Here is a 27,346-nt window from a genome sequence, read left to right on the forward strand (position 1 = left end):
CTTCAGCATGGTGTATCGCCTACAACAAGATAAGTTGCCCTAATGTGTGCCCTAATTTGAAGTATGCTTCATGTGTGAAGCAAGATTGTAAATCTACTACTGGGTTTAATAAATATAATTTGAGATCTTTTGTTGCTGGGTTTTTCACCTCCAAGAGGGAGGTTTTCCCAGGGTGCTGTTGTGTTATGTGTGTTGCATTTGTTATTCTCTGCTTTCTGTTATCAGTCTGATCCTAAACTAACATATTTGACACATGATCACTTGTATTCCATACAAAAAGACCCGATTGCATATGTATCATAAAACCATGGGAAGAATTTACTCACAATCTACTTGTAGTCGGGTCTATTAGATCCGATTGGATGTGAGAACATAACTTGCACCAGAGGTAACAAGACCCGACTCTACTTACAAATGACAATTATTAACTTGTAGTCGAGTTATCAAACCCTGACTGCACGCAATTTGTAAGTTTGCAAAAATATGCGCATGACCCGAACTTGTAATTGGGTGTGACAAACTCGATAGATGCAAGGAAAAACACTTGTAGTTGGGTTATCAAAACCTGACTGCAAATGATTCGAATGAATGGTAAATTGCGGGCTAACACACGACTTGACTGTGAGTGGTTAGAATTCTTCATGATGCTATGGCAAACGGAGGATGGGAACAATTGCGAATTCGTCCAATGATGCAAAATGTAGGAGAAAGCCTATGGAAAGCATAACAGCTATGAACCCTACGCCTGTGACCGAATCATGAAGATTTTGCAGACCATCCGAACTTACAACCAAAGGAAAAATCTAAATGCAAGTAAAGAAAAGAAATAAGAAACCAAAGACATACCTGAAAATGAAAAGCTATCCAAGAATATGTCTGAAAGCAAGAAATCCTTAACAAATTTTGAAAAGATGAGCTCCAAACTTATAGCAAAAGAAGAAAGACTCCTCCTCCAATGCAATCTCCTTCAAATTAATTGCAACCCTTGGAAATAGCAGAGGAAGATCATCTAAAAAGGACTCTATAAAGACAGAGCCCAAGCTTTAAAGGATCCTCTAAAAACCCAAAAGCAAAGGCTTTAGGAAAGAGAAAGAACTTGTAATTGGGCTTGAAAACCCTAACTACAAGTTATAAAAGGCTTGCAAAAAGACTTGTAATCGGGTATCAAAACCCTGACTACAAGTAATAAAGCAAAAACAACACTTATCAAAAGAAATCAACCTTTCACTTGTAATTGGGTCTTAAGGACCTAACTACAAGTGATTTTTTGCACTTGCAATATGGTGTGAGAAACTCGAAATGCACTAGGAGGACAAAAAAAAGAACTTAAAACAACAAAAACAAGCCAAGAAAATAAAAGAAAAAGCACACACCCAAAATAGGTAAGACTTAAAACAAAATTTCAATATCTTGGAAAGCGTGCATAAAGACTCAAAGGATGAATTTTAATTAAAGAATTCAATAGGGTTGCTTTCATTTTTTATTCACAAAAATGAGGACAACTGATTGTGGAGCAAGGGGAATACCCAAGTACACCAAAGGAAGGGATCCATGTTGAAACTTGAGAATTTGAACAAACTTGTCTTGAATAATAAGTAGAGTATTAAAGAAGAAAATAGAAGACTTGTTTTCATTAATCTCCTGACCAAAAGCAACACGATAAATGTTTAACGACCTCTTGAAATTAGAAGCCTCTTGAATTCTCGCCAATCCCATAAGAGCTGTGTCATCTAGAAATTGTAAATGATATTGTGAAGGAATAGTATAATCCCGCTTCTAGCCAGAGATAAGCCCTTGATGAACATGATTCTTGAGAAATTGACCCAACCCATCAGCCATTAAAACAAATAGAAAAGGGGAAAGACGATTCCCCTGCCACAGGCCCCTTGAAGCACCAAACAAAGAAGTCAGCCATAAAAACAAATAGACAGGGGGAAAGAGAATTCCCCTACCGCAGGCCCCTTGAAGCACCAAACAAAGAAGTCAGTTCACTATTGATCAAAACAGAAAAGGAAATAAAGGTGACACAACTCATAACCCAACTGATCCAATCATGATCAAAACTAATGGCTAACCGATCATATGCTTTGGCCATATCATGCTTGATGAACATTGCCTTTGCCTTAGATGTCTCCATAGTATGTAAAGCCTCCACAACAATAACAACCCTATCTATTATTTGTCTCCTAGCCACAAAACGACCTTGCTCCTATCAAGCCTATCAAGAATTTTCTTGAATCTCTCACCAATCAGCTTGGAGATAATCTTATATACCTCATTGCATAGGGCAATAGACCTAAACATATCTAGGGAGTTAGCTCCCTCTCTCTTCAGGATAAGAACCAAAAAAGTGGAACTCATTGCTCTTAGCATATGTTTGCTGCTATATGATTCTTGAATTACAGCTAGTAAATCATCCCTAACAATCACCCAAAAGTCTTGAAAGAATTCAATCGGAAAGCCATATAGTCCAGGAGCTTTGCCTGCCTTTATCTAAAAAACATTCCCCTCAAGTTTCTCCATGGTAATTGGGCTATTAAACTTCTCATTCATCTCCATGGTGACTAAAGATGGAATGAACTCTTTTGTGAATAAGGAAGAAAATGTTGAACAACCTCCTTGGCAATATCTTGTGAAGAAGATAACTAAACTCCACGAGATGGCACAATTGTAGAGATGGAATTCTCATGCTTCTTAGCTTTGATTGAGTTGAAAAAGAAGGCAGTATTTCTATCATCCTCTTGTAGCCAATCAATTCTAGACTTTTGTTTCACTACATTTCTTCCCGAAGTTCCCACTCTACAACCTCCTTGATAGCTTTGGTTTCCTTAGTGAATTCCATGGTAAGCCCATCTTTCTCTTGTTAATATCATCTAATCGGTTTTGAGCCCCTTCTTGAAAATATTCTCAAAATTTTGTCTATTCCATTTCTTGAGCTGAAACTTAACATACTGAAGCTTTTTAAGAAAAACAAACATAGTTGTATCATACCTTGGTCTACCCCTGACCCACCAATCTTCCATTAGGTCTTGCAATGATGGATGATACAGCCACATAAGTTGGAATTTAAAGGAAGGATTCTTGGTTATTCCATTGAAAGCTTAATGGGCCAATGATCAAAGCCTCTCCAATCCAAAATCTTCGAGTTGATACTTCTGCTATTACCAATTTAAAAACTTGAGACCAAAAATCTGTTCAATCTCTCAGAGTTAGAGTTTGCACCACACCTCCTATTGCTACAAGTGAATTGGCCATTACTTGGCTTAATATCTCTCCTCCAAACAACTGATAGCATTAGAATCCTTGAGACCAAAAATCTGTTCAATCTCTCAGAGTTAGAGTTTGCACCACACCTCCTATTGCTACAAGTGAATTGGCCATTACTTGGCTTAATATCTCTCCTCCAAACAACTGATAGCATTAGAATCCCTGGCCAAAATCTTGGGGTGAAAGGGGGCTAGAGTTCTCACATATCTGATATGGCTCCACAAACTAAGCTTTGTAGCATAGTCTGACGGAGCATACAGATTTGTAAACAAAATAAATTCTCTAGAATAAAAGCAAGTAGCAACCATTGAAAGAGAGTACCTATTAGATATCCACCAACAAGGGGTGCGCTTTCGTGGCTCCCATAGGCAAATGATCCCTCTAGCATTGCCTTGGGCACCAATACACTGCTATTCACCCCTCTACCAAAGCTTGGAGGCAATACTAGCCATACCTTCTACAGATAACTTCAACCCCTGAATGAATATCTCATCAAGAGAATGAACTTTAATTAAATCTCGAACAACTTTTTGTCTAGGGATGTTGTTCAACCCCCTTGCATTCCATGAGAGAACTATCATTTCTGTAGGTTGGAGAAGTGAAAGTCAATGGTCTTTGTTATCACAAAAGCTCGCACCCTTGTTGAGCTATCAACTCAGCAACCTTGTGAAACATGGAAACAACCCCGAAGTGTGGGACCTTACGCAAGGGGTTGAATCTCCGGAGAAGGCCGACTTCCTTCTCAATCCAGGTGCAGGTATTAAACCAACTCAACACTTCAAAACTTACTCCTAAGCCTATCCTAACAACTTGCAGAGCTAAAGGGAAGAGAGAATTGCTTGAAATAAAAGGAGGTGATGCACCAAGAAGAGATTGCTCCTCCCCCTACCGAAATGACACAAAGAATCAACTGAAAAACCCAGGAGATGCACAAATTTAGTTGTATGAGTGACCCCAATGCATGTATGGAGGTTAGAATTTGCTGAGTTCCAAGAGGGGAGAAGGTTTCCCACAAGTCACACTCAGAAATAAGTTAACATAGTAGAAATGAGAGAAGAGCCACAAAACATACAACTGTGATGAAGGTAAGAAAACATACACAGCATACATAAGTTGAAAGAAGGCAAGAATGGTGATTTCAATTAATTATAAGGCCAATGGCCAACTTACAGTTGCAAAATACAGAATAATACAAGAGAAGTGAGAGAGCATAGAATAGCTCAAACCAACAGGGAGAGAACCCCTTACAATGAGGCTTAACAACCTTTATATAGAAAATTGGTTACAAGAGTGATCATGATCCCTGTATGTCAGTCTGGGAGTGCAGGGAAGTGCATGCACTTGACTTCTGTACATGCAAGCAACCTAGCCATACCCACAAAAGGCAACCCTAAGAAGGGTGGATTGACTGACCTTCCAAAGTCGGAGCATGCAGACATGACATAAGTCACCACAACAAGCATGGCCCCGTACCTCTCCTGATGGAAATCCTTCCAAAAACATTAAATGCACCCCTATGGCTCCACAAAAGAAGGTGCATAAGTCACAAAAGCTATCGAAGCATTTAAAGCTTTGAGTGTTGATCACCCCATCCGAAAGTGTTGCCAGCTGGAAAGAAGTCCGGGGACTTCGGAAACTCGGGTTCCTGAGGTGGGGAAGACAAGGAAAGAACCTCAGAACCTCGGGGTTCCGGGAAGGAGAAAAGAGAGCAGCAGGGAACTTCGGGACCTTGGGGTTCCGGAGAAATGAAAAAAAGGGCTAAGGAAGGAACTTCAGAACCTCGGGGTTCTGGAGTTCCGGAAAAGAAGAAGGGAAGCAAAGTAAGAGAACTTCGGAACCTCGGGGCTCTGGAGTTCCAGAGAAAGAAAGGAAGAAAGCAAGGGAAAGGAACTTTGGAACATTGGGGTTCCGGAGTTCCAGGGAAGGGAAGAAGAGGAGAAAGGAACTTCGGAACCTCGTGGTTCTAGAGTTCTGGGGAACGGAAGAGAAAGGGAAAGAAGGAGAGGAACTTCGGAACCTCAGGGTTTCGGGGCTCCAGGAAAGGGAAAAAAGAGGAGAGAACTTTGGAACCTCGGGGTTCCAGGGTTCCGGAGAAGGAAAACGAGAGAAGGCAAAGAGAAAGAACTTCAGAACCTCAGGGTTCTGGGGTTCCGGGGAAGGAAGAAAAGGCCAAGGGAGGAACTTTCTCCGGACAAGGCAACACCTCACACTTCATGATTCTTCTGCTTTTCTCCTTGATCAACTAGGGCAGCATTGGTCCATGGATCGTATCTCTGATCGCTTCTTATTGATGGACCAAGGGTGTCATAAAATGACAACATTTTTGGTGATTTCTATGGGATGCTTGCTTGCTCAGCATGAAGCCCAGAAGCCTTGAGCATCCATTGGGCACTGAGGCATTGAAAGACCCAAAACATGTGTGCGCCATCACTTTGAGGAAAACTAGAAACTAGAACGCACACCCTTTTAAGGAGAATGCGGTAGGTGCACAAGCATTTATGAAAGCAAAAAAACTTCTAGTCTAATATTTACATAGTCATCAAAACCCTGTTCAGAAGCAGGGCTTGAGATGAATCCCATTCACTGGGATTGGAAGAACCTCACCATCAAGCCTGGAGAGATGAAATGCATTGGCCTCCTTGCAACTAGTGATGACATATGGGCCACTCCAGATAGCATCAAATTTGAAGTGTTGCCCAGCTTTGGCCTTGTCTGCATCCCACTTGAGAACTAGATCTCCGTCTTTGAAGACCCTATTGGTCGCCTTTTTGTCAAAAACTTTCTTGACCTGCTCTTGATGAGTCTCAAGTGTATGCATAGCCTGATTTCGAACCTCCTCCAGCTCCATCAGCTCAACCAGCCTTATTGTCATGGCATCATTCTCTATTAATTCCAACTGATGTGCTAGTTCAAGAGATGGTAACTCCAGGGAAGTTGAGAGTCTTGCTTCCTTCCCATATACTAGCATGAAAGGGGAGTTACCAATCGCCCTCTTGGGTGTGATCCTGATAGCCCATAAGGCTGTCCTCAACTTAGTATGAGATGCCCTCTGATTGTCTTCAATTGTCCTTTTAATTATCCCGATGAGGTTCTTGTTGGAAGATTCAGCCAAGCCATTACCCTAAGGGTAATAGTTGGATGACGTTTTCAAGTATACACCATGCTTAACTACCCAAGAACTGATTTGGGTTCCAACAAATGCCCTGGCATTGTCTGATATGATGGTGGAAGGAACAACAAATCTTGTCACAGTTCCATTAAGGAATTCCAACACCAAGGCCTCAATGGCATCCCTCAATGCAACTGCCTCTGTCCACCTAGTGAAGTAATCTGTTGCGGCCAAGATCCATTTATGGCCAGCACTAGAAGGTGGGTTTATCATGCCAATGGAGTCTAAACCCCATTGGACGAACGATTGATCTACTTGGATGGGATGAAGAGGTAGGGCAGCTAGTCTTTGCTTCCCAGAGAAGAGAGCACATTTCTTGCAATTCTTCACCCATCTATTTGAGTCATTGAATAAAGATGGCTAGTAATAACCAGCCCTCATTATTTTGATAGCCGTAGTCCTTGTAGAGAAGTGGCCCCCTGAAGAGCCACCATGAAATTCCTCTAACAATCAGCTGACTTGGTTTTGCTCGATACATCTTAGTAAGACTCCATTAGAGTCTTTTTGAAAAAGAGTGCCATTCACTAGGACATAGGGAATGAACTGCAACCTGAAATGCCTTCTTTTGGTCCTGTCCAGACCTTGGGGATATCTACCTTCCATTAAGAAGGTGGTCATGTCACTTACCCAACTGAATTGAGTGTTGTTGCTAGTTGGTTGATCCTCTTGTAACACAAGGGCGACCTTTGAAGTAGTCTCAGAAGATGAGACAAGCTGTTCACATAGGCCCCTGCCTCTTACAAACTTGGTGATCTTGATGTTGATGTCACACTCCATGACCTTGGTTATCCACCCAACCCTCTTTTCACTGATGTCCTTGTTTAGAAGGAAATCTTTGACACTTGCATGTGGAACTAAGAGCTGGATCTTGTTGCTGGACATCATGTGTGAACTTTTTTAATGCCCTCACAACAGTGAGGACTTGTTTTTCGACATAACTATACTTAAGCTCATAGTCCTTTAGCCCCTCACTAAAGAAAGCAATGGGTTGCTCCAAATTGTCATCGTTCAGTTGTGTTAGGACAATTGAGATGCTGGATTCTCCTTCGAGGTATACAAGATAAAATCCCTTTCATAATTAGGATTGACAAGGGTAGGGGCCTGAGCAATTGCTTGTTTGATCTCTTCAAAACCGGCCCTCCCCTCCTTGGTCCAACTGAAAGCCAAGTTTTTCTTCAACATGGAAGTGAGGGGTTTTACCATGGTGGCAAGGTTGGGAATGAACCTCCTCACAAAGTTGATCCTACCAAGGAAACTTTGCAATCCATTCTTGTGACTAGGGAGTGGAAGAGAAAGAATAGCCTCCACTCACTCTGGGTCAATGTTCAAACCCTCCTTGGATATGATGTGTCCTAGCAATCTTCCTTGATCAGTAGCAAATACACACTTGCTAGGGTTCAAGGACACACCATACTCCCTGCATTTCATGAACACCTACTCAAGATGACCAAGATGATCAGTTGCATGCTTCGAATAAATAGTTATGTCATCAAGGTATACAAGCACAAACTTTGCTAATACACCCTTGATAGCCATGTCCATTGCTCTTTGAAACGTGGCACCTGCATTGGTTAGAGGGCATTTTACAATAAGCATAGGTATCCCACTTAGTAGTAAACACAGTCTTGTATTGATCTGATTCTTGGACCAAGATCTGATTGTAGCCTGAATACCCATCCAAGAATGAAAATCTTTCCGAGACAGAGACCTTTTGGAGAATCTGCTCCATAGAGAGAAGGGGATAGTGATCCTTGAGGGAGGCTCTATTGAGATCCCTAAAGTCTACACATAGCCTGATTTCCCCATTCTTCTTCCTTATAGGGACAAGGTCGGTCACCCAGGAGGAGTGCTTGATAGGGAAGATGATATTGGCTTCTATGAGCTTGTTCAACTCCTTCCTCATTAGTGGCTCAATCTTGGGGTTTATTGGCCTTTGTTTTTGTCTAACTGGCTTTGCATTCGGGTTTAGCTCTATAGTATGCTGGGCTAAGCTAGGGTCAAAACCCTTCAAATCTTCATAGGTCCAAGCAACTATGTCATATTTTTGGTAAAGCTCAACAAAGGCCTCTTGCTCGGTTGAGGAACACACCTTGGCCAAGTTTAAGGACCTACCCTCAGCAACAACAACTGGCTTGTAATCACCCCTCTTTGCAGCCAAGTTCATCTTCTTCTTCAACCGATCATCCGAGTTGAAAATGCCTTCCAAGGTAACTAGACCTTTAGGCCATTTGTTGGAGCTGAGCTGCATGATTTGGTCTCCATACTGGTCTTGCAGCTTAGACTGATTTTTAGCAGAAAATTCTGCTTCATTTTGCAAGAAGTTGACGATCTGCTGATCACTTTCAAACACTTGCCAATTTACCTGATTGTTTGGGACAACAGACCTCACAACAAGCCTGATGTGTTGCTCCTTCTCATTTGCAACATGCGCTAGTATGTCGAAATGAGCATTAACCGCTGCAGGCCTATCAACATGCTTGTTCTGACCTCTAGGAATGCTTTGGATATTGAAGGCCTCAAATCCTTTAATCAAATCCCAAACCCTGTGTTTGTATGATTTGAGTAGGTTGTTTTTTGCTACACTTTGAGCTCGGATATGATTAACAACTAACTCACTATCTCCAAATACTTGCAAAGATTTGATCTTTCTGCTTTGTGCAAGTTGGAGGCCTTGGATCAAGGCTTCATACTCAACGACATTGTTGGTGCAACCAAATTGAAGCTTAAAAGAGAAGAAATATTTCTCTTGCTCAGGAGAAACAAGCATCACACCAACACCTGCACCGTTTCAAATAACATGCTCCATAACCCCTTTGGGTCTGCTTGTGTCTTGATGAGGTTAGGGATAGGAGTATCCTCTTCGTGGATACAATAGGTGCCAAGCCCAATTTCTTCAGTCTAAGCTAATGGATCAAACTGAAAAGCGTTGGCCCATTCGTCCAACAAGCAATCAGGGACCTCTTGCAAAAGAGTAGCAGGCGCACAGACAGTACACTCCTCTCCCTCTTCATGCAAAGTGCAATTCATGTTTATAGGGCTGGGGTTGTAGGGCTCAATGTGGTTTTCAGCAATGGGCTCTGCCCTTATGGTAACCTTGGTACCATACCTTGTTCGAAATAGCATGTGGGACCAATTAGAAGACAGGTACCCACCTATCTTGGCGATGAAGTCTCTAAACAGGCAAATGGCAAAGAAGGCAGGGAGGTCAATGATTGATACGTCTTGCAAGACAGTGCAACCAGGGCATGCATGCAAGGTTAACTTCAAATTTTTAACAACCCCAATGTCTTAATAGAAGTGCCATCTAATTGGACCACCCCTCTAGTCACAGGTTCATATTCTATGCCAAGAAGATTAGCTACCTTTTTGGGCATGACTGAGCTACTAGCTCTTGAGTCTATCATGTTGTTATGAACTAAGTTATCTCCTATGATTAAGGAGAGATAGAAAGGGGGAGGCTTGCTTATCTTGCTTGAATCTTCCTCTTCTCTGGGTTGCACCAAACTAGTGGAGACTGCCTTTCTGTTTACTACTGCCTCGTCACTTGACTGATCGACGTCCTTCAGTGCCTCCTTAAGCAAATCCCTTTGAGATGGGATGGAAAGGGGCTCCCACATAGTGACATTGAGGTTGGCCTTCTTCATCTGATCAACTATGTTGAAAGGAGCACTAGCTGATTATAGAGGACCCTTTGAGGCTACAAGGTCTACTTTTTCTCTTTGGACAACTTGGTCCTCCTCCCGCCTCTTGCTCCCTTGCAAGGTATTCTGGCTTGTATCATGGACAGCTGCATTGGGCATTGGAGCTTGGGCTGATGTTGAAGGTGAGGCAGCCTCGATGGCTCTCTTCTTTGACCTTGTATATTGCAGCATAGACTCACCATTTGTTTGGTTCAAACCACAGAATTCTGCCTCCTGCCAGTTAACAAAGGTAGAATCCCCTTGCAAGTAAGCCTGCGTACTAACACTAGGCTGATTCGGGTCATATTGCTGGCCAAAAGTGGTCGGCTCATTCGGCTCATCCTGCACCGCTAAGGCTTGGACAAACCCTCCATTTTGGCATGCACCTTGGTTGTGTGGCTGATTGTATGGTTGACACCAATCTTGCTCTTGGGCAAGGTTATTTTGCATTGGAACTATCGCCTTTGAATTGATTGCAGCTGTGGGGTTCACACTATTCAAAGGCCTGGCGTTGCTCCATTGGTTTTGCCCTTGAAAGAGTGGCCTATTCTACTGATAGTTCTGATTTTGTGCTTGATAAGGTTTGCTATGCTGGGCTTGTTGCCTCTTTAGTGTCACCATCTCATTGCTAAAATTTTGCAATAGAGCCTTGACCTCATGGAGCTCATTGGAGGATGTAGATGGTGTGGATGATTGACCTGCGGAAGCCATGGGGACAGGAGCCAAGGTGGGTTGTTGAGTAGGAGCTTCTGGGAAGAGAGGCATTGGAGGCCTTGGAGCTATCTTCCTAGCCTAAATCAAACAATTTTTGCCTTGATGGCTATGTCATATGCACCCGGTAAAGAGGCTCCACCCATTGATTGTACCATGACAGCTATATCGCTTTTGAGAGCTCTAAGATAATACAAGAAGGCATGATTTAGAGATGGCTTCACTAGAGCAGGAATTCTATTCCATGTCTTATGGAATCTGAAATTGAAATCTCCCATGAACTCGTGGGGTGCCCTCTTGATCGTAGTCAACTGCTCCACAAGTGATAGGTGATCACTTTTGTCTTCGAAATGGTTGCACAACCTCTCTCCCAATTCATCCCAATTGTGAATGGAGCTAGACGACAACCCTCTATACCACTACAAAGCTTTGCCTTTCAAAGATGTGGCTAAGAGTCTGACAACAACATCATCCTGAGTGATATTATGGACGGAGCAGATGTTTGCAATGTCCTGGATGTGCTCAATGGGGGTAGTAGCTGTTTCACTAGTGAAGTATGGTATACTCTTCAACGCAGCCACTGGTATGTCATTCCATTGAGTCAAAATAAGGGGGCTCCCCCCATTTAAGGTAACAAAAACTTGATTTCTTGCCATGTGAAACAATGGTCTATTGATATGAGTGGTGGGAGCCCTTTATAGTAATGGTCTTGTGAATGGAGGGGTAGAATGAGACCTGGGAGATGGAGTGCTTACAATCCTGACCTCCCTAACTGGTGACAATGAAGGTCTACCTCTCTGCCTTCTAGAGCCTAAAGATGAGAGTTCTTCGAATTGGAAACTACCTCTAGAAGACACCCTTGTATGAATTCTAGGCAGGAAATCTGGAGTTGCAACAAGTCATGAGCAAGTAGCGGACCTATTGAGCAGAGACTTCGGAACCTCAGGGTTTCGGGTTTAAGCACTTCGGAACCTCAGGGTTCCGGGGTTTCGAAGTTGTGATGACTTGGGAACCTGGGGGTTCCGGGATCCCTTAGTTTTGAACTTCGTATGAACAAGAACTGAACTTTGAGGAGAGTCACGAAGTGCTTGAAAGGTGATTGCCTCTAAAGGCTGAAACACTAAAAATTAGCATTGAATCCTTAGCATGTATGTCGAACTAAGTCTCATCGGGTGTGCCAAAAACTGTTATCACAAAAGCTCGCACCCTTGTTGAGCTATCAACTCATCAACTTTGTGAAACATGGAAACAACCCCGAAGTGTGGGACCTTACGCAAGGGGTTGAATCTCCGGAGAAGGCCGACTTCCTTCTCAATCCAGGTGCTGGTGTTGAACCAACTCAACACTTCAAAACTTACTCCTAAGCCTATCCTAACAACTTGCAGAGCTAAAGGGAAGAGAGAATTGCTTGAAATAAAAGGAGGTGATGCACCAAGAAGAGATTGTTCCTCTGCCTACCCAAAATGACACAAAGAATCAACTAAAAAACCTAGGAGATGCACAAACTTCAGTTGTATGAGTGACCCCAATGCATGTATGGAGGTTAGAATTTGCTGAATCCCAAGAGGGGAGAAGGTTTCCCACAAGTCACACTCAGAAATAAGTTAACACAGTATAAATGAGAGAAGAGCCACAAAACATACACCTATGATGAAGGTAAGAAAACATACACAGCATACATAAGTTGAAAGAAGGCAAGAATGGTGTTTTCAATTAATTATAAGGCCAATGGCCAACTTACAGTTGCAAAATACAGAATAATACAAGAGAAGTGAGAGAGCATAGAATAGCTCAAACCAACAGGGAGAGAACCCCTTACAATGAGGATTAACATCCTTTATATAGAAAATTGGTTACAAGAGTGATCATGACCCCTGTATGTCAGTCTGGGAGTGCAGGGAAGTGCATGCACCTGACTTCTGTACATGCAAGCAACCTAGTCATACCCACATAAGGCAACCCTAAGAAGGGTGGATTGACTGACCTTCCAAAGTCGGAGCATGCAGACATGACATAAGTCACCACAACAAGCATGGCCCCGTACCTCTTCTGATGGAAATCCTGCCAAAAACATCAAATGCACCCTTGTGGCTCCACAAAAGAAGGTGCATAAGTCACAAAAACTATTGGAGCATTTAAAGCTTTGAGTGTTGATCACGCCATCCGGAAGTGTTGCCAGCCGAGAAGTAGTCCAGGGACTTCGGAAACTCGGGTTCTCGAGGTGGGGAAGACAAGGAAAGAACCTCAGAACCTTGGGGTTCTGGGAAGGAGAAAAGAGAGTAGCAGGTAACTTCAAGACCTCGGGGTTCCAGAGTTTCGGAGAACTGAAAAAAAGGGCTAAGGAGTGAACTTCGGAACCTTGGGGTTCCAGAGTTCTGGGGAACTAAAAAGTAGGCAAGGAAAAGGCGGGACTTGAGTTCCGGGGAAGGGAAGAAGAGGAGAAAGGAACCTCAGAACCTCAGGGTTCCGGGGAACGGAAGAGAAAGGGAAAGAAAGAGAGGAACTTCGGAACCTCGGGGTTCTGAAGAAGGAAAACGAGAGACGACAAAGAGAAAGAACTTCAAAACCTTAGGGAAGCAAAGGAAGAGAACTTCGGAACCTCGGGGCTTCAGAGTTCCAGAGAAAGAAAGGAAGAAAGCAAGGGAAAGGAACTTCGGTTTGTCGGGCTTTCAGAGTTCTGGGGAACAGAAGAGAAAGGGAAAGAAAGAGAGGAACTTCGGAACCTTGGGGTTCTGGGGCTTCGAGAAAGGGAAAAAGGAGAAGAGAGAACTTTGGAACCTCGGGGTTCTAGGGTTTCGAAGAAGGAAAATGAGAGAAGGCAAAGAGAAAGAACTTCGAAACCTCGGGGTTTTGGGGTTTCGGGGAAGGAAGAAAAGGCCAAGGGAGGAACTTCCTCCAGACAAGGAAACACCTCACACTTCATGATTCTTCTGCTTTTCTCCTTGATCAACTGGGGCAGCGCTGGTCCATGGATCGTATCTCTGATCGGTTCTTACTGATGGACCAAGGGTGTCATAAAATGACAACAGTCTTGACCAACCCTAATTCCACTAAATTGTCTCCCATCAATTTTATTTTCTCCAAATTCTTCTTCCTTCTAGTCTTAAAAGATTTCTTAGGACCATTATTTTTAAAATTCTTTTGCTGCAAACCAAGAGTTGTTGGTGTTTTACTACTAGCTCTTGCATTAGAAACATCCACCCCAGGAGGTGGGGCACTAATAGCCAATTGGATATTTTATGAGTATCTCCTCATATCTGTTCTAATTTCAAGGGCACAAAACTTGTATGCAAACCTTCTAGGTTCATAACTTGTTGATCAAAATTTTCCAGGGCATCAAAGCAATTAAAAAGCCCCTTCGATTGTTTGTCCTTAAACGTTCTTTTCAACCCTTTGCCTTTATTACAAGGTCTCATTGGTATAAATCCTTCATTATTCTTTTCACCTTCTTCGATGGGGGCCTTTCCTTTATCCTTCAATGGCATCACACATGGGTCATATTGGATGGGTCCTCTTTGGAAAGGCCACCTGTGGGACTGGATTTTGGACAAATTCTTTGCAAATGCCCATATTCATGACATATATGACATCTAAAAGGTAGAGCTTCATAATCGATTTGTTGCACCCATGAAGTGGAGCCAACTCGAATTTACATTGAATCTAGTAATGGTTTATTCAAATCAAGTTCAATACAAACATGAGCACAAGAAATGACCTTTTCATCCAAAGTCTAGAATGAAGGAACCAACGGCTTTCCCAAAAGAAATGCTATCATGTGCAAAATGTCATGTCTCCAGAACTCTAATGGGAGCCAAGGAAGTCTTACCCAAACTGGGATCCTTGATGGGAGCTCCATCGTCGGATTAAATCCTAAATGCCAAGGCTTGATGAATAATCCAGTTTGATTATGAAAATAGGGGCTGCCTTCAAAAGCCTTGTTGCTATCTACCAGACGAGAGAAAACAAATGTAAAATAGCCATTGGTTGAAATCATAACCTCCAATTTCCTTTCAGGATTCCAAGTTCTCCAAACCCACTACTCCAAGAATGGAAGAGAAACCTGGATTCCCATAAGTTTGCAAATTAAAGCATGAGCACTTAGGTTATTCACATCTTCTGCAATCGAGTTTGGTTGAATCACCCGGATTGGCCTATCTTGGCTTCTTTCCAAGCAACCATTAACATTTTGGATTATAGGGCCTCCGTTCTTCATAGAACCCTCTACATGCAAGTTCTTGTTGCAATAATTGACACCATTCCTGACTCTGAAGAACACTGCTCAAAACCCGACGCCACATCCCATAATGAAGGACTCTCCTGAGAGAAAACACCCTTTGCCATGGCCAAACAACTATCCATGTTATGCACCTAAACACAGAAAAAAGAAAGAAAGAACCCCCAATTGCTGAAACCACCCCCAAGGTTCACCCTGTATGCTGGAACAGATCCCACAACTGCCCTTTCACCACCCGCACAACTCCCAACAGGCCCTCCCCCACATGCACAACACACAGCAGAAGAAAGATGCACGGTTAGGGCACAAACCCAAGTCCATGCAACCAGCCTCAAGCAAGTCACCATCACACCACCATTATTCAACTATAATCTACTAAGTAATTGCATATAAGTAAAATTGTTGTATGTTTAGGCACTTGAGATGGTTTACTGTAATTTTAATTCCAATTATTTTGAAATTTAATTCAGTTATATAAATTTCTGTTACTTTGTTCTAATACATGTGTATATTTTAATTTGGAGCAATGTTTGATTTAAATATCTGTTACTCTGTTATAACAGATGTTTTAACTCTGGAGCAATGCTTGATATGGAAGTAGATGTGTTAAAGCCTTACTGAATGTGTTATGTTACATCTGCAGCTTAGAGTGGATGATGTTCAACTTCGATGTATAAAATGGAGCAAACTATTAGATCCTAACAAGAAAGGGCAGTGGTGGCTTTCTGGAGATATGGAGACAGCAGGCAAAGACTGTAAGGTTGGGATTGCTGACGTGATTGATGCAGAAGTTGCAGAAGCACAAAAGATGCTACATCTAGCATCTTCTCAAAGGATGAATACAGAAGCTCGCCGAGCCATTTTTTGTATTATCATGAGTGGAGAAGATTACCTAGATGCCTTCGAAAAGATCCTTAGATTAACTTTACCTGGAAAACAGGTAAGCATTGCTTGCATCCTTTGCTTTTTCAAAATACACCGAACCTTTGCATCTTTTACATGCAATGAAATGGTTTATTTCTGCAATTAAGTATTTTGATTATTTCATTTTAAATATGTGTAGATAGAAAAGTTGTTATAGGAAGTGCAGAAATGTTTAAAATGATTTAAGGCATCATGTGAAATAGGAAACTAACTTTTTAGCTAATTAATATTAAACTTATATAATTAAATTTTTTTTTATATCAAAGTCCAATTAAAATAATATGTATTTTGGCACTTAATTTGATGTCGGGATTTGCAATCTTGTTACAATCCTTATAAGCATGATAAATCAAGGTTTCTTAAAATGTGGAACTGGAATTTGTAGAAGGAAAATCTCTATGCACACACTAATCCATCTACATAAGATCACACAATGAAAACATTGTAGTATAATATATCATATGGGAGAAGGAAGGTGAGATTATCACACATGATACAGATATGCTGCAGTGGTAACTGTTATATTCATATAACTTTGAGCACAAGAATTACTTCACATAGATACTACCTTCTTTACAATTCATATATTCTCTATGATCTGATAACTAATTGCTAGGAGCAATGGACGTTTTGTAGAGAGCATAGGAATGGAACAGGTACAGGAACAATGGTTGGAACAACCTGACACAAAAAAAATTGAACCATTCCCAGCTCATACAGGTCGTAACATAGACATATTACTTCTCATGAATATATAGAAAAACATAACTACAAAGTACTTTTATTTCTTTGTTATCAAAATCATGTACAATTTTGGGTGTTTAGTGATAGGTACCAAGTTTGAGTCCTGCAGTGGACATTGTTGTGTTGCTTAAAGTTGATCTTTAGTGGACAATGTGTTTCAATGTATGGGGATGAGAACCCCTGATTTGTGGCCTCACTGGCTGGGGTTGGTTAAAAACCAGATTTAATTTATCAAAAAAAGTTATTAATTTATTTAAGATTTAATTTTTGTATTACTTTTCAGTTTTTAATTTATTAAAATTTTATTAAATTTAATATCATTATTAATAGTTATTAATCATACAGTTATTTTAATGAAGCTTATGTTTATTAAACTTAATTTATTGTTATATAAAATATTTTTAAATATATTTTATTTATATTAAATTATATGAATTAGTTTTGAATAGGTTATATATATATATATGAACAAATTCGATTAACTATGAAGATCAACGGCTGAAACTCTTTTAGAGGGGATGCAAGATGATTGGAATCATCCCACCATTGAATAGATTTGAATAGGATAAGAAGTCATGAAAAGGTTCATACTTCATATTAATTACTGTTCGAAACTTGTGTCTATTGATGTCAGCAGAAACTACAGAGAGCAACGAACAACAAATGCCAGTTCAAGCTACATATCGCTCTCTACTGACACACACAGAAATGCGAACGCTACAGTCGCAGGTAAGCAAGCTTTAGCGATCTGGAACAGAATGATCCAATGCAGGAAGACATTACGTTTCCGTCAAGTGATGCAGATTATGCAGAATGAATGAAACAAATGTTTGAAACCTTTGACAGAAATGGAATGCCTAAAATACTGAGTGCCTGACTGTAATTAACGTTCGATGACAGAAAAAAAAAATTCTCAACATACCTTTGCAGGCTCAAAGAAGTTGCAGTAAGTTGCCTATACAGCTGTGCATAAATGTGTGCAATATGGCACATTATTTGTTTTGTAGTTTTAGTTTTTAATTTTCTTTTTATGGGGTTTTGTGGCGGGAGAGGACAGGGCCAAATAAGCGCTTTTCACAGGATCACCTGCTCAAATTATTTTCCGCCATTCACGGTTAAGACCTACGCTGTGCACTGCCCATGGTCAGGTTGGGAGCGCCACATGTGACCAACAGCTTCGAGAAATTCTGAATTATGTCTGCAGTTCATTAGGGGCTAGGCCAGTCAACGGGATCCAATGCCATAGGACTCACGAGTTTCATGCCTAGTGGAATGGCTTTCTAATATATATAGATTCATATTCCTCTATAATTGTAGAGGAGAAAATTCTCAGATGTGTGTCTCACTAGTAATATTTCTATCCCTTCGTATCTATCCTTCCTTTGTTCTCAACCTATCTCTTATCTATCTCTTTATATCTTCCACTTTCTTCCATTCTCTTCCTATGTTTTTCTCTCTTTCTCTCTCTCTTCCCCCTCTCTCTTCCATGCCTCTGTATCTCTATCTCTACTTCTCTCTATTTGTATGCCTCTTTGTTTCTTTCACTCTCTCTCTCCCTCTATGTATTGTCCAATTGAGTAATTTAAACTACTTAGGACACACAAATCAATAAAATCAAACTCAGTTATTCCTAGATTTAGGATGTTTTTAGTTTATAGGGCAATTTTTAAGCTTCACCAATAAATAGACTAGAGGCTTTCTTATAAGCATATGAGGCTCCCTTCATACATAGACTCAAGACTCTCAAACATGTTGATCAACATCACTTTTCTCTCCCACTAATATATTTAATTGTTTAAGATGAAAGTATCAATAAGAATTTTTTATTTATTATTTAAATCCATCTCCATCTCCATCTTCCTTTCTATCTCTCTCCCCTATCTCTATCTCCTTAACTCTCTCTCACTCTCACACACACATGCCCTATTTTTTTCCATCCCCATCTCTATATCTATTTCAATTGACCTCATGTACTACAAAAAAATTCAAAAAATAAACATTTTTCTTGATCGACTTCCCACATCTCTTTTTTCGGCGTACCCGTTGCACACCAAGGTGCTATTGCTAGTTATAATACTGTTAAAATTTTGCTATGATAGCTTGAAAGATTATTGAAAACAAATCCTTTCAGCTAATTATGCTAAGAATTTTTTGATACAATGGAGGTGAAACTTGGCTTTGTTTGAATGATGAATCCTGGCAATATAAACATTGATTCATGACACCTGTTGTTCCTTTCGCGATGGTTATTCTCAACCAAATGAAACTGGGTGAGGGAAAGAATTTCTAAACCAGATGAACATTGTTAATGAATAGGATGAGTGCTGTTGCGGAAAAAATGCAAATCATGTTATCAATGCCATGTAAATGTGTTTTTGGTTTAATTTATATGATGTTGGAATAATTCTTTATTGGAAAGCAAGTGTTCTAACTTCCATTCCAACTTCCACTCTAACTTCCACTTAAGATATTTTAAAGGGGAAAAGTAAAAAATGATTTTAACAAACATTCTCTGCACTTGTTCCCCTTTTTTCAAATGCTATATTATAAGCAGAATTTATTACCAAACAAAATGAAAAGAGAACTGTATATTTAGCTGTAACATACACTATGCCCATGGTTTCACAGTATAAACACTCATATCACAAACATCGCTATGAATCAACTGCAAAACTTGGCTAGACCTCCAACTTGATTGTTGTGGGACTTTATAATGATTGTTCCTTCCTATAATGCATGTTTCATTAAGAATATTCTATTTTCCAAAGGTCGGTAGTTAATGCACCATATCTTTTCTCTGCAAGTCTGTCAAACTATGCAAATTCAATTGCTCATAATTGAGGTGCTGCAACTTCTGGAAATTAACATTCTCTGTCTGTGCAATTGTTATATGCCCCTCATAACTGATTAAATTTCACAAATCAATCCTCAAGCACACTTTGATAACCCAATTTTCCTATAGCTACAAAAGACAAGTGCTTTCCAAAGTTGGAACATATCATATATTATGAATGAAAGTTTTAGTATCATTAAGAAGTTTTACTTTCACGCTTCCAATCCCAACTTCTCTATGAAGATTCTTTTTTGCAAGTTTGATGGAGTTTAGATTTGCCTTTTGATACTCCCAAAAGAAATCCTTCCCGATGATCATGTCATGTTGCTCTTATATCCATGATCCATGCATGTCTAGTTTTCAAATTTTCCACTGGAATTTCCTGCACATACCACTCCTATTGCAGTGTAAGTAGATTCATATTTGTCACTCTCAGATTTGCCTTTTGATACTCCCAAATGAAATTCTTTCTGAATGTCATGTGTGGTGGCTCCAATTTATGATCCACACGTGTCAGGTTTTCAAGTTTTCTATTAGAATTTCTATTGCAATGTAAGCATATTATTATTTCCTAGTGTCAACAAAATTTGAATAATAATCATCATCATAGTGTTGTGAGGTATTCACACATCGCCCTATTGCAAATGGGGACCCCCACTTTTTTCTACTTTCGAGGATAGTGTTAGAGTCCTCAACTATTAGCCTTTGCTAGGGGTATAGGTGGTCAAAAAAAAACTAGGAGTCAAGTGGATAGCCTTTATGAATGTGAAGTGAGTAAGTTTGTAAAGTCTAGATATCATGAGTGAAGAAGGATTACTAATTAGAGGGTCACTTCAAGTGCTCCTCTTGATGAGCGAACTTCACTTCATGTGCACCCCTTATGTAGCGAACTTCTTGCACTTCTCCCACAGAGTGAAAACTTATCCTAAGACCTCATGTTGAGCATGTTATCATGTATTGAAGTTGAGAGAGTAAGTGAAAGTGAGCAAAGGAGAGTTTAGTCTTGATTTGAAATCCACTTCATAAGCTCAGCCTCAGGAGTGAACTTCATGTAGAACTTCAAGAACTCAAGCTATATGGGCGAACATCAAAAATCAGCATAGATGAGAGAACTTCAAGATTCAAGGGAGATGAGCGAATTTCATATTCAAGCAACTAAGGGTGAACTTCACAAATCAGCATAGATAAGCGAACTTCAGGAATCAAAACATATGGGAGAACTTCATGTTGAACTTTATGAACTCAAGCTATATGGGCGAACTTCAAAAATCAGCATAGATGAGCGAACTTCAAGAATGAAGGGAGATGAGTGAACTTCATGATTAAAGGGAGATCAACAACTTCAGGAATATGAGCGAACTTTAGGAATCAACCTACATAAACGAAATTCACAAATTGGAGGAGATGAACGAATTTGCCCAAGACAAGATACAAGGCAGCTAATAGATTATTTCCTAGAGCTAATTTGACACTTTAGTATGCCTAAGAGAGAACGATTTTGAATAGTGAAAAACGAGTAAGAAGTTAACTCCATGAACTAGAACGAATGAGCAAACTTCATGTTTTGAGGTACATGAGCGAACTTCACAACTGGAGGTAGATGAGTGAACTTCATGTCTTGTAGATGGAGAGTGAACTTCATGAGAATGAGTTTGAGAGAGAATTTCATGTGATGACCTCCAAGAGTGAACTTCATATGCAAAGAAATAGTGATTTTGATTTGAAAGCGAACTTCATAAATTGAGCAGGGGGAACGAATTTCTTCTAGTAGTCTTCCCTAAGGGCAATTCATCATATTTGTATCAATAAATGGTGGGAAGGCTCAACATTGGAACCCATAGAATGAAGATAAATGAAGGAGAGCAAGTTCAAAGACAGGGGCAACTTCATAAACATCAAGGGTGGAGTGAACTTCAAGAGCTCCTCTCTAAGAGCGACATCAACTTCAAGTGCTCCTTCATGAAGACGAATTCTCTCCAAATCCTCTTATCAAACCTGCAAAACACATAAAATCAAGAGATGTATCAAGTTAGAAAAACTATCAAGGTTATATATTATGTATTTGATATCATGTTTGTTTTGTGTTGTAGATGAGAGAGGATGGTGATTGCAAAGCAAAAGGAGAAAGATTGTAAGATCTACATCACCGTGCAAGGAAGAAAACTTCATTTACAAGCATAGAACGCCCAAGAAGAATCTCAAGTCTCACAGCACCAGGGAGTCATAGAGAAGGAATTCCAAATCAAAGAAGCAGTTGTGCCATCAAAAGTTCGTTCCAAGGCAACATCAATACTTCAAAATTAAGATCTATACCTTGCACCTCCATGATTGAAGCCCTCGAGAGGATAGTTTCAGAAGAGTTAATCAAAGTTAGAAGATCATCATCATCATCGCTGAAACTGAATAATGTTGAGTATCAAGAAATATTCCTTCATGATGATCAAGGAGAAATATATTCTGACAATTTCTGACCAGCTCTGACTTTTTGTGTAGTTAAAAAGGGATTGTTTGCTTAAAAAAAAATATATATTCTGGTTCCCATTGCATTATCAAGGAGAAATATTTATATTTTTCTAGAGTTACATTTTAATTGAAAGGGCAAATGTTTTGAGCTGTCACAGAAAACGGGTTAATTTTGAATCCTATTCACAGTCTTGGAAAGTAAGTCAATTGTATCTCATGTAGATGTAGTCAATTGGTTTCTTTATCACTAGCTGACTGTAGCATAATATGGTGCCAAGCAATTTATGTTATGTTCCTAATTTCCTGGCCACAGCAAATGAAAGAATGGTATAATTATTTTTGGTCAGCCGCATCCTTTATGCTAATCAAGTCTTTACGGGAGGTGGGAGGTGTTAGGGTTTAAGGCAGATTGGAGTAATAAACAATATTATATATAATGCAGAATAAGAGAGGCAAAAATAACAAATCAGAATAACATAAATTTAATGTGGTTCACCCATTGTCGGCTATATCCACCAGAGAAACAACCGTCCCCTTCTTTTCTAGTATCCAGCAAAGAGTAGATTACAATATGATGATATTTAACATTACACAACCACTTATTTATCAAGTCTTTTGACATTTTACAAAGGTCGGTTTACATGCCAGACTAATAGCCAACTCCTTTATTAAATAATGGACAATTTTTGCTTTGGGGGCGCTGCCTCCATACCGTTGGCTCTGCTTCTAGGACCTTGTCACGAGGGGCTTTGCTCACCCTGCACTCCCCCATTAATTGATTTGGGGGAAAATGCGGCCGATCAAGTCATCAAAATTTAAGTTCACTAGCATGATCAGTCGCCACATTCCAACGGAAGATTTCCATCATAACATAGTAATATGACCACAATTCTTATCTTTGTTGATTGTGACTTATGAGTTAGTTGCATCACATAGTGGAGACGTATGGAAGATTATCCACAAACCTTGGCCACACCTGTATGTTATGAGATATTTGCATCTAGCTGGATGTGGTTTACATGATATGTTATCTGTTCAATATTGCTGTAGCATTTAGAAGGAAAAAGTTCCACCTGTTTAGCAAGAAAATGTCTAGTATCATTCCATTATTGAGGTTTCAGCTTTCAAATGTTGCTCTGGTCAAGATCTCTTTAATTGTTTTATGCGAGCCACAATCCACCCTTTCTACATGCAAGCCGCACTTATTGAAGTTAATATAACACAGTTTACATTTTTTTATGGTGATCTATAAAACATTCCTTCAATTCGTTGCGATATCTTAGTTTCTTTTGGAAGTACCATTTCCACAGCAGGCTGCACTCTAGTCTGGAGGAGCTATATCTATATAAGTTTTTAAGCTTAAGGTCACTTGTTAGTTTGGACCTATAGAAAGAGTGCCCAATCTTCGAAGGCACTGATAAATGGGTAAACTTATTCCTTGCATTTCGCCTGAATCTATTTGATGAAATGCTCTTATTCAGATAATTGGATAAATGTTTGACAAAATGTGCATATTCAAAATATTGGAATATGTATCTAAGCTGGTTCAAATATTTTCGTAAATGAAAATCACTCATCATCGGAATAATCCGGAAAGTATTACACTGGATTCTTTCATTTTCAATACTTTCATTGTAATATTTTCTGTTCAAAAAGGGTTTCAAAAGTTGTGATGGGTGTCCACAGAGCGTACTCATACAAGCTCAACAAAGATGGAAAACTAAGGGATGTGGAAGAGCTTGACTCTTCAAATTCCTTATTTCCCTACAATACCTTGAAGGAAAAAATGATGTCGATGACCTTCCAACTTCCATCCTGTCCGCACAAAAACTAAAAACTAAATATTTTTATGTAGAAACCAAGCCTGAAATACATTGAATCAATATTCCTAACTCTTTTGATTTAATATGAAGGTCCATGTACGCAGTGACGCAGATAAACTAGAAAGCAAGATAGTATGCATTATGTAATACTAAATTAGAAAACCGCTTGTTCATCAAGGCTGGATTATTAACAACCCTTCAAGCGCAGCTGCTATCTGCTGCCCGAGGCTTTTTTTTTCCTTGGTGGATACATTTGTCTTGTCTTGGTCAGTGTATCCTATTATGCTGAAACTTAAATATACATTTAATTCCAAAGATAAAGTATATCGTGGTACACCAGTATTTATTACCTTCTTCATGGCAAACGTGATGTTTGAATTTGGGTTTAACTTTGTAAAGGAACGAATGTTTTTTTTATTTGAACGGGTCATGGAATGCACAGTCTCATGTTATTGTGGACCTAATGTGACTGCAGGATAGGGAGATTGTACGGGTTCTTGTAGATTGCTGCTTGCAAGAGAAAGTCTTTAATAAGTACTATTCTCTTCTTGCAGCCAAGTTGTGTCACCATGATAAGAATCATAAGTTCTCATTGCAGGTACGTGTGATGGCACATCAGATTATTCTCTTGTGCAACTGTTGAAATATTACCGTTACATTGGCTTACACAGGCAAAATATTATTACAGAGCTGTGTTTTGTACTTGGATACATTGTTTCCATATAATTGATACATAATATACAAATCATTTCGATATGCATATGTTTATTGATTTCTGCAGGAGGTACTATAACCTTGAATATCTGTCTTGTAGTATTGCTTGTGGGACCAGTTTAAGCAGCTCGATTCAATGGAATTGCGAAGATTAGCCAATCTTGCTCGGTTCCTTGCTGATCTAATTGGATCATTTTCTCTCTCTCTTTCTGTGCTTAAAGCAATTGATTTTACTGATTGTGCAATGTTGACTTCTAAAGTTATTGTGCACTTCCGCATATTATTTGAGACCTTGTTCACAGAGTTTTCAGATAATGTTATTTGGAATATTTTCACACGCATTGCTAGTTTTCCTGAGCTTGAGAACTTACGAAATGGGCTGGAACTATTCATCTACCAACATGTAAACAAAAATGCTCTTACAGAAGAGCAGCTTGGTCCTCCTGAAAGTGGTTCATTGATTGTGAGTAAATGTAAGGTGGCTAAAAAAGCCCTCACTAATGTAGCTGGCATCCTTATGTGAACCCTCCTCTATATGGACATAGGCTTGCTTGGAAACTTATCACAAGTATTAAGAGAGACCTTGCCATATTACTTGTTATATTAGAAGCGGATTATATATATATAACATTTGTTTTACTTTTCATTCTTTCCTCTGGGTAAAAAAAAATCATCACATCTTTACATGTAATGGCTCTTATATTAATAGTTCGATTCAATAAACACATATACGCACATGCATATATATTTATCATTTCAATGACTTTATTGATATGCTTTTCTATGGTATCTATTTTCTGGCGATGTTGTCCCTTTAAGAGCAAACCTTGCATCGCATTTGCACGATACTATGATTGTTTTGAACAAGTTCTATGGATGGAATGTTGTGGTCATAAGCCTCATCCTTAGTTTGTGCAAAGTCATTATTCAATTTTCTTAGGTCAGGATTTCATGTAGCTGCTTAGCTTATTTTGACTAGCGGTCACTGTTCAATATTTCAACAAGTTATTGGTGGAGCTAGTGGTCTGATGAATATTTCATTTTTTTTTGCTTATTTTTTAACAGACCTTAAATTTTAGTTTTTAAATTGTTCAAGTTTTTCTAAAATAAATTTTTAAAATATTATTGTTTTTTTTTCCTATGTTAAATTGTGAAAGTAATGACAAACAGATGTTAAAAAGAAGGGAAATAAATTTATGGAGCCACTTGGCATTTTCTCAATATGATGTTTATTCTCAATTCCCAAATAATAGCTGCTCCACTAAAATAGGGAGAGACCTCAAATTATTGTTTTAGCATGATTAAAAGTTTGCATGGGAACATTCTAGTTGCTCACATTTAAGCGATGACAGGGGGGGCATGGACTTACTACTAGATCGTTCAATATTAAATTCACTTTCAAATACATATCCCTAATAATTTTAATTAGAAACTTCCTTATCATGGAACACATTATAGTAGACATTATCACTTGCATATTCTTGATTCTTTATTTTTAAGTAGCATGATCTCTTATTTTTCAACTCCCAATAGTATGATAGAAGGGATGAGGTCACGATTGTATCTTTAGTGACATTAGCATAATGGATTACACTCAAGTCTTTCACTCTTACCCAAAGATGTATAAACATAGACTTGCATTCTTGTGTTAGATAGCACAATGATCTCATGAATGATATAGAATCCTCCATCACAATAATAATAATGTGACTTCTCTTTGATGTTCTTCCATTTATACTTCCATTGGGGATTGTAATCTTCCTCTAATACATTGACATTTATGAAAACAATAAACTAGTAATATAAATTTATTGAATTGCAAAGAACACAACATCTATAAAAATAATAGTAAACACTAATATCCAAAAATATGAAAACATGTATGTTTATCTTCATGTAAACTCATCCAAATCCAAACGCCCTCTTAGATTTAGTTGGTTCAATCACAAACCATTGGTTTGATGGTTCTTAAATGTTTTATCCAATAATATGACAGGCTATGTTTCATTTAGTATTTTCAATCACGACCAATTGGTTCAGTGATTCTTTATAAAAATTTTCACTCTTAACACTATCAAACACAAAATGTGAAGTTAGAATTACATTACTCATGTGAGTGATGTGTAAAGTCTAAATGTAGCCATGTCTTGACATGCATACCCAATCATGCCATTTACGCAATGTTTCATTGTAATATGTTTTGTTATGCAAGTTGTAAATTTGGATGTGTTACATCTCTAAATATTGCACAAATTTTTATTGTAGGTTATCAATGCAAATATGTATACATTTTTATTCATCAATATAATGTTTTATGATCAATGTAAATTTAAATTGTTATATAATACAATCATTAAATATTACATAAATTGTGAATATATCATTCAAAGTTTTAAAAAATGTCATGCTTTACTCAAGTCATCTACTCAAAGTATGCATTGTACAACCTTTCCTTTACTCGCTTCCCGAAGTTCCAGTTGGCAAGAGCCGTCATCTCGTACTCAAGGTATGCGTTGTCTGTAGGTTAGCCTTCTCAATTGGGCTAGGGAGATTTGGCTCGCCTAGGACAAATATTCTCCGCCACCTTAGCTGGAGAATTTAATGCATACCCACTCCTCATTTTAGGTCTTAAAGAGTGCACCCGATGATCTTGCCTTAGTGTATTCTGCAAGTTGTTTTCATCACTTCCCTGTTAGAATCATCCCAAAGCTCTTTGTTCATTCTTTCTTGTCGGAATCCTCCTATCGCCCTCCATGTCGATTGAGGCTCCGCATGGTTTCATTA

General features: G+C 39.2%; 1 protein-coding gene across 3 annotated transcripts in view; it reads left to right on the forward strand.

Annotated features, from left to right (window-relative positions):
• LOC131052122 (uncharacterized) overlaps positions 1-25,208 on the forward strand; it is a 184,223-nt gene extending 159,015 nt beyond the window's left edge. For all 3 annotated transcript variants that reach the window (XM_057986722.2, XM_057986721.2, XM_059219807.1), the window contains 3 exons: positions 15,705-16,001; positions 24,324-24,446; positions 24,663-25,208. In XM_057986722.2, the coding sequence (XP_057842705.2) occupies positions 15,705-16,001; positions 24,324-24,446; positions 24,663-25,085 (843 nt within the window). In that variant the 3' untranslated portion in view covers positions 25,086-25,208. The remainder of the gene's footprint in view (positions 1-15,704; positions 16,002-24,323; positions 24,447-24,662) is intronic.
• Positions 25,209-27,346: the final 2,138 nt, after the last annotated feature.

The sequence above is a fragment of the Cryptomeria japonica genome, chromosome 4 (assembly GCF_030272615.1).
Source record: "Cryptomeria japonica chromosome 4, Sugi_1.0, whole genome shotgun sequence".
In the NCBI taxonomy this organism is placed as follows: Eukaryota; Viridiplantae; Streptophyta; class Pinopsida; order Cupressales; family Cupressaceae; genus Cryptomeria; species Cryptomeria japonica.